This window comes from Corvus brachyrhynchos, unplaced genomic scaffold (assembly GCF_000691975.1).
Source record: "Corvus brachyrhynchos isolate BGI_N302 unplaced genomic scaffold, ASM69197v1 scaffold14, whole genome shotgun sequence".
Taxonomy (NCBI): Eukaryota; Metazoa; Chordata; class Aves; order Passeriformes; family Corvidae; genus Corvus; species Corvus brachyrhynchos.
The window spans coordinates 17,529,367-17,544,640 of record NW_008239110.1 but is presented as its reverse complement, the minus strand read 5'-3'; the positions used below and the strand labels follow the sequence as shown (position 1 = coordinate 17,544,640).

General features: G+C 42.4%; 1 protein-coding gene across 1 annotated transcript; it reads left to right on the top strand.

The window, feature by feature from the left end:
- Positions 1 to 26: 26 nt before the first annotated feature.
- CTGF (connective tissue growth factor) lies at positions 27 to 2,426 on the top strand. Its single transcript, XM_008637835.2, has 3 exons — positions 27 to 352; positions 574 to 785; positions 1,110 to 2,426. The coding sequence occupies exons 1-3, from the start codon at positions 133 to 135 to the stop codon at positions 1,404 to 1,406; spliced, it is 729 nt and encodes a 242-aa protein (XP_008636057.1). The 5' UTR covers positions 27 to 132; the 3' UTR covers positions 1,407 to 2,426.
- Positions 2,427 to 15,274: the final 12,848 nt, after the last annotated feature.

Sequence of the window (15,274 nt, the reverse complement as noted above, 5' to 3'; positions counted from 1 at the left end):
GGGGACAAGGACAGGGTCCCGCGGGGCAGGGAGTGGGGGTAGTGGGAACCTCCGAGACTCCCGCCCGCCCGACTCACGCTCTGCCTCCTACCCCTCGCAGCTCGGGACGGCGCCCCGTGCGTGTTCAGCGGCATGGTGTACCGGAGCGGAGAGTCCTTCCAGAGCAGCTGCAAGTACCAGTGCACCTGCCTGGACGGCGCGGTGGGTTGCGTGCCTCTCTGCAGCATGGACGTCCGCCTGCCCAGCCCCGACTGCCCCTACCCGCGCCGGGTGAAGCTCCCTGGAAAGTGCTGCGAGGAGTGGGTCTGCGATGAGGCCAAAGAGCAGACTGCCGTGGGACCTGCACTCGCCGGTGAGTGGCTCTGTGCAGATGGCAGCCAGGGGAAAGGGGCACTCTGCTTGGAGGCTGAAGGCAGTGGGCTGGGTGGACACAGGGCAGACTCTGTAGGGCTGCAGTTAGTGGAATCACCCCACAAATTTAGTGTAGCTGCCTGAAATTCTCAGGAAAAAGAAGGAGCATTTAGAGGGCTGAGGTCACGCAGTGGTCTCACTTTGGTTTTCTGTCTCCTGCAGCTTACAGACTGGAAGACACTTATGGTCCAGACCCAACAATGATGCGTGCCAACTGCCTGGTGCAGACCACGGAATGGAGTGCTTGCTCCAAGACCTGTGGCATGGGTATCTCTACAAGGGTCACCAATGATAATGCCTTCTGCAGACTGGAGAAACAGAGTAGACTCTGCATGGTCAGACCTTGTGAAGCAGACCTGGAGGAGAACATCAAGGTAAATACGATTATCTTTATGTATGCTGTACTAGCATGCTTCCATCCACTAGCAAAAGGACAGGGACCAAAAGTGCAGTGCTGACAGGTAGTCAGTTTCAAGTGCTTTGCTTTGAGATTTGAGTTTTACCCTAGTGGTGATCACTATTTACAATTAAATGTCCTTAGTTTTCTCTCATGCTGTATTATGGCACTGTACAAGACAATCTTGCCTAGTGATAATACAGTAAGGATTATCATGTCTGCTCACCCTTAACCTGCAAGCTTAGTGTGCTGTGTGAAAGCCTACCTTCTAAACATGTTGTATTCACTTTCATCCTAACAGAAAGGCAAAAAGTGCATTCGCACCCCCAAAATCTCCAAGCCCATCAAGTTTGAGCTGTCTGGCTGCACCAGCGTGAAGACCTACAGAGCTAAGTTCTGTGGTGTCTGCACTGACGGGCGCTGCTGCACACCCCACAGAACAGCCACTCTCCCCGTGGAGTTCAAGTGCCCTGATGGGGAGATCATGAAAAGAAAAATGATGTTCATCAAGACCTGCGCGTGCCACTACAACTGCCCTGGAGACAATGACATCTTTGAGTCTCTGTACTACAGAAAGATGTATGGAGACATGGCATAAAGCCAGAAGGAGACGCTAAGTAGATTCTCAACTTGAACTGATTTGCATCTCATTTTGTAAACATGATTCAATAGCACAAGGTATTTAAATCAATTTTTTTTTTTTAATTTCAACAAACTGCTCCATGTGACTTAAGACAATTTTTCTACTGACCCCAAATGGTGGTTTGAAGAAGAACGTAGAATGGACAGTGGGACCACAGCAAGACACAGCTTCAGAGCATGTTGTTCCTGAGGCGGTGTGATGGGGTTAAGGGAAACAGACAGGAAAAGCAGATTCAAGCAAATGTTCCCTTAATGTGGTACAGCGTGCTTCATCTAGTAGTGCAATTGAGAAGAGACCATTAGCATGTTTGCTGGCGCTGGCTTAGAGACAGCAACAGCTGGAATGCAAACACCCAGCAAAGTGCTAAGTAGAAGGTGTTCTGTTAGTCAGGACAGTAATGTTTCAGCTCTGACATTCTGATTTGGATGGCTTGGCCAACAAGAGTCAGAATCATGTCAATTAGACTGGACAGCTTGTGGCAGTTAATTTACCTGCAACAAGCTACTTTTTATGAATATTGTAAATAATGTGTGTATATATATTTGTACAGTTATCTAAATTAATTTAAAGTTTTGTGCTTTTGTTTAATGCTTTGAAAGTTCAATGATAGCCTTCTTTTTTGGAACAAGATAGGTAAGATTTAAAGCTTGTTTGACAATGCATTCAAAGCATGAAATAGATACTCTAGTGGAAATTGTTCACATAAGGCCAAATGGTGTGTTGAGGTCAAGATGAAGTTGGGGTGCCTGTAACGTTACAAAGCATTCGTCTGGCTAAATATGCTTACTTACTATAAGACAAGTGGCTTTAAGAAAAATGACTGTTCTGTAGCTCATCAGTCTTTCCACTTGAGCATTTGTTTCTTTCTTTGACTATGGCTCTTTTTGGACAGTTTATTTGTTGAGAAGTGTGACCAAAAGTTACATGTTTGCACCTTTTTAGTTGAAAATAAAGTATTTATATTTTTTATATAAACGGCTTGGTATTTCATTTACCTTTAGTCTCCACTATTTCTTAACGTATTTCTAAAAGGGCTTGGCTTTGCACTAGGTGAAAATCAAGTAATGTGTGGTGAGTTCTTTGTCTAGAAGCACATACACTTAGGAATAAGCTAATGATTTACTTATTCTGTTACTAGTGAACCAACTGTAGTTTGTTACTCTTCTAAGTTTAGAATGAAGGGAAGGGCCAGGCTTGCTTTGCCAAGCCCAGTATGGCATTAGAAAGTGCAGCAGGTCTCTCATGCATCACATGTGGTTTGAAGGGAGCTGGCTGGTCACCATGGTATTCAACTGCTACTGTAATACGCCACACAACATGCTTAATTTCATTGAGGTGTTCCACTGGTCAAGATTTTCTTTCAACTGAGGCAAGGAAAATATTTTCAGTTACTAAAAGCATTGAAGTGGTTCTTGACTCTAGAGTCAAATCCAGAAGTCCAAAATTTGGTACAATTCTCAGGGAAGAGCTAATGGGTTGTATTATAAAAATCACAGAATCCTACAGGTTGGAAGAGGCCTCTAATAAGCTTCTGATTTAATCTTCATGCAGAGTAGGGCTAATTTAGATGTAGCTTTACTTGAATTAACACCTAAGTGTGGTATGGTGGAGCACTGAACTCTGGTGGCAATTACCAGGATTATCTTCCTACTTGCTGACCAGGCTAAATAATTTCACGTGGCAGTTCTGTGTAAAGTGTCCATAGGTTCATACTCTAGCAGGCCCACAGATGAGAAGTATTGTAAGAGCTACACATTTTGATGATGGTCCAAACATTCTTCTTAGATAAGCAAAAACTAGTGTAAGGACAGTTGTGAGTCACTTGCCTCATCCCCCTGAAGCTAAAAGAAAAGCTTCACTCCCGTGCTGGGTCCTACATTAATAGCAGAGGTTTTTTGTCCCTTTGTTAAGACAAGGAGATTCTTTGAATTCAAAATTAACCTTTGCACTAGAAGTATTAGTTCTTGTTTTCAGAAAAAAACATGCTCTCCAACAAGAATCCTTTTCAGGCAAACAAGTTCAATCTGGAATTTCCTGGTGCTGAACGAGTGTTAGCTTAAATTCCATCCTTCCTGAGCACCTTCCAATCCTGTTGATTTCAGCTAGCATTAGCAGCAAATCAGTGTAACACCAGCTTTGACTAATGATGAACAACAGAGCCCTAAACTAATGGGAAGTCAATGGGAGCCTTGCCAATGGCTTCACCAGGCTTTGCTCAAGGCCGTAGAAGCATTTTCCCTTCCTCTGAAAACACAAGGAATTCTCCTGGCATGAGGGAGTGGCTTTCTATGTCCCATACTAAATACCTTTGGGTAGCCTCTGGCTCTTATGCTCCCTGAGACTCTCCAGTGTTTTTTCTCTATTTTTTTTTTCAGGTTATGAATGTGATGCAGCCATTCAGTTCACCCTGGAAACACGTCAAACCCTCGTAAAAGAGCAAGGACTGGTTGCCCGGCCGTGACTGTGGCTCCACCCCCAAATAACAAGAAAACTGTCATTTCTAGTTCCAGCAAGGACAGGATGTAAGTGGACTTCATAACCATCACTATAGAAGCTCTCAGGATCAGCAGAACAGAAAGAAGCACAATGCACCTGACAGGTTGGGATTAATTCCTCTAAGAGGTGGGGTGTTTACAGCACTGCTTAAGCCTGTTGAGGAACAACTCTGCCCTGCAGTCTTTTACAGATTGGTATCAGATATTATAATGAATGACGTTTCCTAGTAACATCATTCCCATGAGCCTCATGACCATGGGCCCATGAGATTCACTCAAGTTCTGCTCCCAGCTCTCTGCAATGTGGGCTGCATCACCAGCACCTAAGCCACAAAATGCTGTGGCCTCCCCTGGTACTGTCCTCGAGCCGTGCCTGGAAAAAAACACTAGAGGGTCAGAGAGCAGCAGCAGGGCTCTAGGTGAGAAAGGGCTGTCTGAAAGACGCTCATGAAAGGGCTCCCCCAAAGCAGCCCAGGACCACTACCTATCCTCTCCCTGATTATACGATGGTGAAACAGCGTTGCCTGCCATCTGACACATTGTTGCACTGTTTCACAGGCCAGCAGGGTACAGAAGAGGCCTGTCAGGCTATTTTAATGGTGTTTTGCTGTTGCCACTGGGATTTAAAATAAGGGAGCATGCTACATATGAAAATCTTTTAAGCAAATTATTGCTCTCCCCTGAGCATATCAGGGACCATAAATCCCAAGCATGCATGATAATGAATTGCACTCCTTTTTCCAGGAATATGTGTAGTCTTCTGACAGAAGCACGCGTTTTACACCATTTCACAGGTGTCAGACCTCTGAAGGTTTTATCTCTGAAGGTAAAGAAATTTAAATATTTTGTTGTAAGCTCTCCTAGAGGTGTAGGTGGGCATCATACTCTTTGTAAGACTTTCTTTCAAAGGTATCCCAGGAAAACGGAGCCCTTGTGTGGAATTTATGGCATTTTAAATGATGGCTACAAAGTGGGCCTTTCAGCCGTAAAGAAGTTTCCTGATTTCATTCTTTGTGCCTAAGATGCATAGATGGAAGAATAAAAACTTGAGTTCAAAAGTCCAAAGTCACTTACATGGGCGAGAACAGTGGTTCACATTCCTTTCAAAATACCTTGCTTTGGAAGTTTGCTTTTAGTTGTTTGCATCCTCAAAAAATCCTATTGTTCAGGTTTGCTACTTTAAAAATATTTTATTCATATATGAAAGTCTATTAATTCTGATTACTAGCTCCTTAAAATGGATCTCCAGCCATATTAATAATACAGTTGGTAAAGAATCACTGTAAAGTCAATACTGATTTAATAAAAGATACTCAATTAAATATTAAACAGGAATTCAAGGTGGCTGGAGACCAGAGTATCAAATACTTTGAAACAGTTCTAAGCCATCGTATTTCAGATTTTTGTACCATAACACTTTTGCATGGATTTGCAGCTTAGCTTTCTAACACAATACAGATGTGAACAACAGACACGGATTATAGCCCTTTCATATGAAATAGGCTCTACTCTCCAGATGGAAATTTGTCAGATTCCTCAGAGCTAAGACACATCCAAAAGACACTAGTTTAAAAAGTCTTCAAAAATGAGCCACTTTTAATGATCCGCAGCCACACAGGAACAAATAAGTCTTTGAACAGTATCCAGTTGTTTGTCTCACAAAGACAGGGACTCAGCTGAGAAAACTGACATTTGGACACCACTGGAAATAGCATACTCTTTACTAGATCGGTTGTATTTTTTTCATGTAGCATAGCTTTTTCAGACCTCTCACTTGAAGAAAGCCCTCATTTCATTACACTGAAAAGGTCATTGAATGTAAGAAGGAACAGTAATATTCTTACCTGAACATATAATAATTCTACCATTCTGACTTTGTATCCTACCACCAAAAACCTAAGTTCTTTAAAAACAGTGCTTAAATGTGGCTTTAACTGATGTTATACTATGCCTTACATATGGAAGTAGTTAGCAAGGAGAATTTGGGATGAAATACCAGTGTAAGGCTTTGCCCAAAACCCAAGAAGAATCTGAGAGAGGAAGTAGTTCAGTTAACTTATTTTTCCTCTCATTTTCCACTTTTTTTCCTCCCTGCAGTTCCTTTGATTCATGTCCATAAATGGACATACCAAAAGCCATTACATTCTCACAGTGTTTTTCAGCCTGCCTGGAACCAGGAAATACCAGGAATTTCTTCAAGGAACCTGTTCCCAAACTGTACTAAAGCCTTCAACACATTTACTGTTTGAACAGAGTTTAGAAGCATGACTAAGGTCCCATCTCCACTGCACGATTCAGAGTTGCTGCTGCATCAGAGAACAACTGCTTGCAGTTATTAGTGCCAGCCCTGGCTTTTTCAGCTCTTCTCTGTGCTAGTCCAAGCCCACATCCCCAGAGTAGTGAATTTGGGCCCATTCTGAAATGTCCCACCCTGAAACATCTGGCTGCATATTGTGGCAGCATTCCTCAGCTCCTGTCTGTTATTGGGGCAGTGCCAATTGCGGGACTATTTGCGTTTGCTTAGTGGTAAGTAAATTCAGCCTTGATAGTAGTATAATGGTGTTTATGTTGTGAGGAACAAAGCATTTTACAGCCTCCTGAGCAGGACCAAAAGGTTGCTAACATAGTACTGCAGTGCTAACACAATCCAGTGGTGTCTCCATTCATTAGTCAGCCCCATTAATTGAGCCACTGAAAGAAATGCGCAATCCAAATAAATGTTTGTTGGTTTAAATTAGACCTATTAAAAGCAGGTATTTAACAGCTTTCAGTAGCTAGGAAATATGTGTTCCTGCTCCTGAGCTGAATGCTAAGAACCAGCTTTTCAGCCAGTTTTCAGGACTCAGGTCAGCCTAGCTAACTGACATAACTGCAGTCAGACTGGTTTAGACCACCTGTGATACAAAACCCTAAGTCTGTACAATTTTAGGGGAACTGCATGGAGCTGTGTGCCTTGGAGGGCTCCTGGGGGGACACAGGCTGGTCCTGTGGCATTTGCTGGGCAATAAGCTCTTTCAGGAGCACAAACTGCACAAGATAGTATTTTGTAAACAGCTAAAATTAAAACCTAGTACAACCTACTAGAGAAGTGATAAGCCAGTGTATCTGGTAAATGAAAGTGAAGGACAAGGATTCAAAATTGATCTGAACTATTAGTCAAACTTTAGACAATGTAACACCTGGGAAGGTATTGGATATAATCTTAATACACTGTGATATGGTGTTAAGTATGCTTTCTTAATTACATATTTTTAAATCGTGCAATTAAAAAACCCCAAAACTTTACTCTTGACCAAAGAAGAAGACATTTAATGTGTTTTGATGAGGTTCATCTCATCATGAGCTTTCTAATTTAGCATATTGTGCTCTGAAGGAACTTGCTCTGCCCTAACTCTCAGGCTTTGGTTACATCACATGCACTGAGCCATTCACTGACCCAAGAACAGGTATGGCCCAGCTGACATCTGTAATACTGTGCTGTCACACAGCTTCATTCTCAGGTGGAGAGGCTGGCAAGTGGAGAGGAATGTAAAATGAGAGAAAACAGATGAGCTAAAGAGGTAACTGTACCTCTGGGGTTCAGCTTCACAGACAACAAGAGCAAAACAGAAAGATATTACTGTGCAAAGTTTGCACCTTCTTATCCATGAATCAAGAGCAAGAGAGAAATGTGTATTTGATGAAAAGCATGAGAATAGTTGAGGACCATTACATCCTGTGAAGCCAGAGAATAAAAGTACACTGTCTTGCTGAGACAATATCTGTTCTCACAACGTTTCAAATTCTTCCAACCTAAGGAAGGTCAGTGTTAAAGTTCACTGACCTCAGTAGAAAAAAGCATTTGTTTTGACTTAATTCTCACAAACACCACACATGCAAGAGAACAAGCATGCAGAGCAATGGAAATAAGTAAGAAGTCATATTTGACCTTTTCCATTTATATATACTGTTTTAATTCTAGGCTTGTTGTGAGGTTAAAAAGTCCAAGGTCAGTAAGTTGCTCAAGCTTCTGAAATCTAATGTGTTAGTGAAGAAAGCCAGCTCGTCTTATCTTGGGAACTGCCAGGAATGTCTCTCAGTGGGTTTCCCCATCAACCTTTTATCTGTAGCTGCCCATCTGGGGGAATCTGCTCAGGTTTTTTCTTCACCCGTGACTCAAACGATCTTCATATGATGGCATAGAAATGAAATATTTCTTTCCTTCCCTTGATCCTTCCAGCCACAGCTCCATAGCCAATAAGTAGTCACTTTGGAAAGAACTGCACAGATAAGAATATGCCCCAGCCAGTGATTTTGAATGGATCCCAGTATGGCTAATACCTGTGAGAAGTCACCTGGAATCGGAATATCAAGTAAAAGCAACCTTTGGCTTTTCTTTCTGTGTTAAAGGTACAGCATTGCCGCTTATCCTTATGATCCACAGGATTTCTAAAGAGCACTCTAGAAGTGCCATTTTATTTAAAGTCATTTGATTACTGACACCAGGAAATGCTGCTAGAGAAGAATTGGTAATGTTATCCCACTTCATGAGAGGATGCCTGACTTAGAACTAGTCAGCACGGAATACATCTTGAGTAAGGATGTTCTGTGAGGTCTGAGCTCACACATACACGCAAGCACTTGCGCACGCAGACATCCCCACTGTAGCTTTATTATGTAGCTATTCTCATGAAGATGTAGTTATAATCTAAATGTGTCACCTTAGACATTCTACAAATGTGAGTATGCTCATGTTACCCTTTGGATAACTGTATGCAATGGGGATTTTTAGTTCTGGCTTTTTTGACTGCTGCAAGAATATAATGAGTATGGCAAATCTTGGAAGTACAGCCAGCCTTAAGAGTGCAAGGACTATCTGGGTAAAAACTTGGTTTTTGTATGAAGAAATAGTGGACTTTCTACATGCAGAAATAAAGCAAGACTTCTGTCCTTAAGAGTGCTTTAATTTCATACAATTGAAAAGCAAATTAGAGACTATTTATGTAATGTTTTATTTGGCTTCTGCATGGCATTCTCCACAGACCTTATCATAAAACAATTTAGAAACAACGTGTATTTGCTAACAACCACAGACAGACATATACAATGGCCCTCTCAACACAAATCAGAGACAAACAAGCAACTGGATGATAAAATCTCTTTGTGCTGTATGGTGACTGCTGGTTGCGAGAGGCAACAGGTTCTTCTTCCAAATAGTTTACAGTTAAGCCTAAAATCTCTCTAAGATTATTTATTAGACTTCATTAAACCAATCTTTGAATAATTTTTTGCTCTGTACATCCACACCAGGACAAGTTGTGGGCTAGTAGGATTGCACAAAAACATCCTGTCCTTTAGACAGAAAATAAAGCAGCACTGGCCACCTGTATTTTGTCTGTCTGCTTTTCCAAAACAAGGAGGAGGCAAAAGTTGGTCTGTAATTTTATTTTATGAGTTCATTCAAATAAAAGTGGCTTCATTGATGAGGCAATTTTGGAGCATATAATTTCTGGTAGATTATGCTGGTTATAGATAGTGTAGGAAGTACACTAGTAAATTCTCGTATTTATCCTAGCTAGCACTTAATACCCCACTTGAACCCGTATCAGACTACCAACTCCTGAAACACCAAATTACTACAAAGACCCTGTCGGGCTCCACGGACCACAGGAAGGAGGCGGGGCTCTTCCCCTGCGTCACACTGACACCGTGTGGCTGCTCTGCAGCCGCCTTTTGCCTCCGTCCCTATGAAGCCAAACAAGCTCATTGTGCTCTTTTTGGCGGAAGGCGTTTGCTTACTCACTTGAAACAATTCATGCTGTTTTGTTACGAGGCATGATGTGAACTAAGCATAGACCTATTTGGAATATAGGAAATCTTTCTTATTTTCTCGAAGTGTATTAAAGTAACAGCTACACAGTTCTCCCTGATCACCATGCTTTACTTCGATATCATTGCATCATTGCTATCGATATTAAAGATACAGAAAATTAAACCCCCAAAGTGCTTGGCACCCACCCTGGAGGAACAAATCACCATAATAGTCACAATACATCACAATAGTTTTCACCAGAAGGTAACTGGAAAAATACTCTGAAAGAGGGGTTTATTTATTAAAGACAATATTAAAGGAGAGTATATTTTAATTGTCTTACTTTTTATCTTGCATGTTTCTTAAAAACTAATCAACACTCCAAGGTTCAAGTTTTACAACGAGCAGAACTCGCTTCTCCTCCTTAGGCAGATACAGATTCACATGTAGGCTTTGGGGATCTGTCAGAAATCCATAAAATTATCTTATGTAATTACACCTCCTTTTTTTACAGTTGATTAATTATGTTGCAATAAGCTTTCGAGTTAAACTGTTGAAAGGAACAAATTCCCTCCTGACTTCTTCAACATGCATAGACAATGAGTTACATCCATTCTGTGTAGGTTTGGTTCCTAAATAGGTCTTTGGCTCTGATGCTCTCTGGCTCTAACCCAAACCTACTGTAAAAAAACTCTGATCAAGCTCTCTACTTGAGACCCATTAATGTGAAATGGATTTGGACATACAAATGGGCCAGAGGGCTGCTGTGCCTGGTTCTCTGGATTGTGTCTGCTGCAGCTGTCGACTGCCCAACGAAATTGTGGAGCAGGGTCTAGTACGTGGACTGCTACACTACTGAGACTCAAAAAAAGTGGTAAGAAATGCTGTGTGTTTGTACTTCCTTCATAAGTTTTCTACTACTCATTTGAATAACAACTTTATTCAATAGTAGCGATGATGGACTGGCCATTCTTAGTCACTCAGAACCAGAGATTCACCCGAGATTTGCTTTCCTTACTCTGCTCCTTAACAGCACTCTGCATCTCATCTGCAAGAGCAAAGACCCAAGGCTTTTTAGAGACACATTTCGTCAGATCACCTTCCCCAGGTGAACAACTTTTAACATGGGGTCTTCTTCAGACCTTTGTCAATTCTTTGTTTAACTAACCTGGCTGGAAATGTTCAGTGAATCTCAGGCCTGGCACAGGACCCAGAGGCCTTGAGATATCAGTACCACTCAGGCAGATGTCAGAAAGAACATCTTCCATCTTCTAGTGCCACCCCCTTCTTGGAAAGGAGGTAGTCTTGTGGATAGCTCAGCTTTGTGCTCACCATCAGCCTGGTCCTAACTGATCCATTTCTTCAGCTTCTAAATCCCTACCAAGAGACACATCCCATAACCTTTGCGTAAATACTGGTCTCACATTCCTGGTTTGAGAATCCAGGTTGAGCAAACATTTGCTTACACAGTTTGCTTTACACAGAAATCCTTCTGCCTCTTATTTTATATAAAAGGTAGTGGCTCAGCCAAACAGGTCTAAGAAGATATTCAGGTTAACTTCTCTTTTGAGCACTATATTCCCCATATATGTATTTTGCATTGTGAGTCAGCCATTTTGCATTGTGAGTAGCTGTTTTCAGGGTGGCTTTGAAATTCTTATCATACACACACTCCAACAAAATCATTATCTACATGAAGTGTCACCTCTTATACCATCAGAATATGCTATATATTATGTTTCCAAAAAAAAAAAAAAAACTTCCAAGGAGAGGGCTAAAATCAATACAAGTTTTGTTTTTAAAGATGAGGCCTTAGGAAAGTGTTTGCCATTGACCAAGTCCTCAAAATTTCTCTTATTAGCAGTGGAAATTATTTCTTTGTCACAGGTTTAGCCAAGTCCTTTGGGCCAAAACAGTCTTTTGGTTGTTGCTTTTTCTCTTTTAGGAAGCTGTGTGCTTGATCTCAACTGATAGACCTATTCCGTCCAACACCCAAAGCACCGCCCTTTTTTGATGCCCTTTTAGTAATGCAGCATTTGCACTCTTGCAGAAATAACTACAGCTCTGTAATTTTTGTGGACTCTGATCCTAAATTCCACATGGCTTTTTCTTTCATGTAGGCCTTTTTCTTGTAATACTTCAGGTTCACCATCATGTTTTTCATAACAAAAATATTTCTCTTTCAGAAGCTTCATTTTGGTGTGGATGATTCTTTGGCAAATTATCATTGTGAAGGATTAATTGTGGGTGTTGTGGGAATCTCTGCCCTTTCTGTATTTAAGGAAGCTACATGTCAAGGAGCTACATGAAATCTGGTGCTGAATCTGAACATATGTCAACATGTTCTGAGCTTGCAGCATATGGGGGCAGGGAGTCAGGGGTCATGCTTTACTCTTCTTGGGTTTGGTTTTTTTTTGAGACAAAGCTATGCACAACCTGGTTCATACCGTGTAATCTCTAAGATGACATCCATTTCTGCAAGACATCATAAGAATAATTGGGATTAACTAATTAAATGATTGATACAGAATCACACTGCATTTCTACTCTGTTGAAGCCAGCAGTGGGAGTTGGCAACGTGCATTTTAAGTGATTATAGCTCCCTTGTACAAGAAAGTTCCACTGGCATGTTTCATGAACAGCCTATATAGTAATTTGTATGAAAACAAAAACTTCCTTGGTGATAGGAAATAATAGCATAACCTTCTTCTGCAGAATTTTGATTCTTTGCACCTCAGTAATTCAGGCTTCCCCATGCTCTCATCTCTAAAAATTCTGCTAGGTGTGTTAGGTAATTACAGAAATGGAAAGTACCTCATAAGAAGCCTGGGAGAGCCCATTATTTTCAGGTGGTTTGCCTGGATTTCTGCCATCCTGGGGCCATGTTTCCTTAGAAAATGCACACTGAGCAAAACAGGTAATTTCCCCGTTATTCCAGATCAGGCCAGAAGAGGGCCAGATAGCACCAGCAAATGCAGCTGTGTTCACTATCCGTTCAAAGTATAATGTATCTATGCGTCTACAGACAATTTATTTTGAACACCAGAATCAAGTGCACATCATTTCCTTCTCCATGTAAAGGGACTAAATACAGCTTTAGACCTAGTTACAGGGCTGTAACAAAGAGCATAATTAATTTTTGTAGTGGACGGTGCCATCTTCTGCAGCCAGCAGAAGACTTAGAAGCCAAGACACAAGATTTAAAAATTAATTATCGCCCTCAAGCAGCATACTTTCTGCCACAGAGAAATTCAAAGCTCTGGAACAGATGCAGGATGGCAAAGGTAAGGCCTCCAGAAGAGACATTTGAAAAGACCTAAAGAAATTCTCTGTCAAGTTTCAGACCAAGGCTGGTGCTAAAAGTGTGGCTTTGTCAGAGTGTCACAAATGCAGACTCATACCAACTAGATGAGAAGTTAACACACATCTATAAGAAAGGCTGGAAGGAGATCCGGGGAACTACATGCCTGTCAGCCTGACCTTGGTGCCAGGGAAGGTCATGCGGCTGATCATCTTGAGTGCAATCATACGGCATGTACAGGACAGCCAAGGGATCACCCCAGCCAGCATGGGCTTATGAAAGGTAGATCCTGATTCACCAACCTCCTTTTATGAAAGGTTGTGGACATTGTCTACCTGAACTTTAGTAAAGCCTCTGACATCATTTCCCATGGCATTCTCCTGGAGAAATCGGCTGCTTATGGCTTGGGTGGTTGCACAGTTTTCTGGGTAAAAAAAAGTGTGTGGATGGCTGAGTCCAGAGAAGGGTGAATGGACTTACATCCAGCTGGTGGCTGGTCATGAATAGTGTTCCCCAAGACTCAGTACTGGGATCAGTCCTGTTTAACATCTTCACTGAAAACTTGCCTGAAGGGATCAAGTACACCCTCAGTCGGCTCACAGGTGACACCGAGTTAGGTGGGAATGTCGATGTGCTGTAGGGCAGGAAGGTTCTGCAGAGGGATATGAACAGTCTGGATTGATGGGCCAAGGCCAATTGCATGAGGCTAAATAAAGTGAAGTGCTGAGTCTGGCACCTGGGTCACAACAACCCCATGTAACCCTCCAGGTTTAGGGTAGGGTGTCTGGGAAGATGCCTGGCGGAAAAGGACCAAGGGGTGCTGGTCAACAGCAGCTGAACATGAGACAGCTGTGCTCAGGTAGCCAAGAAGGCCAATGGCATCCTGGCCTGTATCAGCAATGGCGTGGTCAGCAGGACCAGGCCCGGGATCATTGCCACTGTGCTCAGAACTGACGAGGCCACAACTTGAATCCTGTGTTCAATTCTGGGCCCCTCACTACATGAAGGACATTAAGATGCAGGAGTGAGTTTACAGAAGGGTGAGGAAGCTGGTAAACTGTCTGGAGCACAAGTCCTGTGAGGAGTGGCTAAGGGAGCTGGGGTTGTTTAACCTGGAGAAAACGAGGCTCAGGGGTGATCTTATCACTCTCTACAACTACCTGAAAGAAGATTGTAGCCAGGTGGGGGTCAATCTTTCCCCCCCCACTAACAAGTGAAAGATGAGAGGAAATAGTGCGAAGTTTCACCAGGGGATTTTTAGTTTGGGTATTAGAAAAATTTCCTCACCAAAAGGTTTGTGAAGCACCAGAACAGGCTGCCCAGAGAAGTGGTTACAATTCTTGGAGGCACTTAGAAGATGTGTGGATGCGGCATTTAGTGACGTGGTTTCATGGTGGACTTGGCAGTGCTGGGTTAATAGCTGGGGTCGATATCTTAGAGGTCTTTTCCAACCAGAATGATTCTGATTCTGTGACTGTCAGCCATTTCTGTGTGCCTTATGGACATGACCAAAAGGCAGTTCTGCTGTCTTCTGATCAGGAAATCAGTCCGGAGATTTGGGGTGACTCAAGATTCTTCCATTTCACTGTATTTTGTTTTATTTCAGTAAATTAAAAATAGAAAGAACTAAACATGCAGTAAATGGCAACACAAATCTGACACATGTTGTGGCTGAGGAGGAATACAATAATTTGCAATGGTATCCTCTAAAATCTGTTTCCAGGCTTCCATAATTATTCCAAGTTTGTCCGTGGTCTCCATAGCAGACTTTCCCGAGGCTTGAGGCTGGTGTGGTGACTCACAGTGGTTCAGCAAGGGACTCAACTCCTTTCCAGGGAGTCTGAGTCACAGGATGCCAAACCTGGACTAGTTTCCTGTAATATAGAGGTTCCTGAGCTGTGGTAGATGTACTGCTCATGGTACACAAGCCACCTCAGCGTAGTGCTCTAACACCTCCCAGACACTGCCACAAGGTATGCAAGGGTAAGCAGGAGATGTTGCTGCTGCTGCTAGCAAACGAACACAAATATTTGGAAACTTGTGTTTTAATAAGTTGTTGGACTCATACTGACTGCCCTGAACTCCTCAGAAGGGCAAAAACAGTTTACCACAGCCCAGCAGTAAAAGCGCTGAATATAGAGCTCACCATGAGCCCTGGACTGGTTTCCCGAACTCATTAGTGGTGCTGCTGTGGGTACAGAGAGTTACAGCAGCTGCCCTGTGACCCTGCAGCACT

What these genes read in the sequence shown, in the direction of transcription:
- CTGF (XM_008637835.2), top strand. Translation starts at nt 133, where the DNA reads ATGGTGTACCGGAGCGGAGAGTCCTTCCAGAGCAGCTGCAAGTACCAG. An exon ending in CGTGGGACCTGCACTCGCCG is followed by an intron (nt 353 to 573) that starts GTGAGTGGCTCT and finishes TGTCTCCTGCAG; the next exon opens with CTTACAGACTGGAAGACACT. An exon ending in ACCTGGAGGAGAACATCAAG is followed by an intron (nt 786 to 1,109) that starts GTAAATACGATT and finishes TCATCCTAACAG; the next exon opens with AAAGGCAAAAAGTGCATTCG.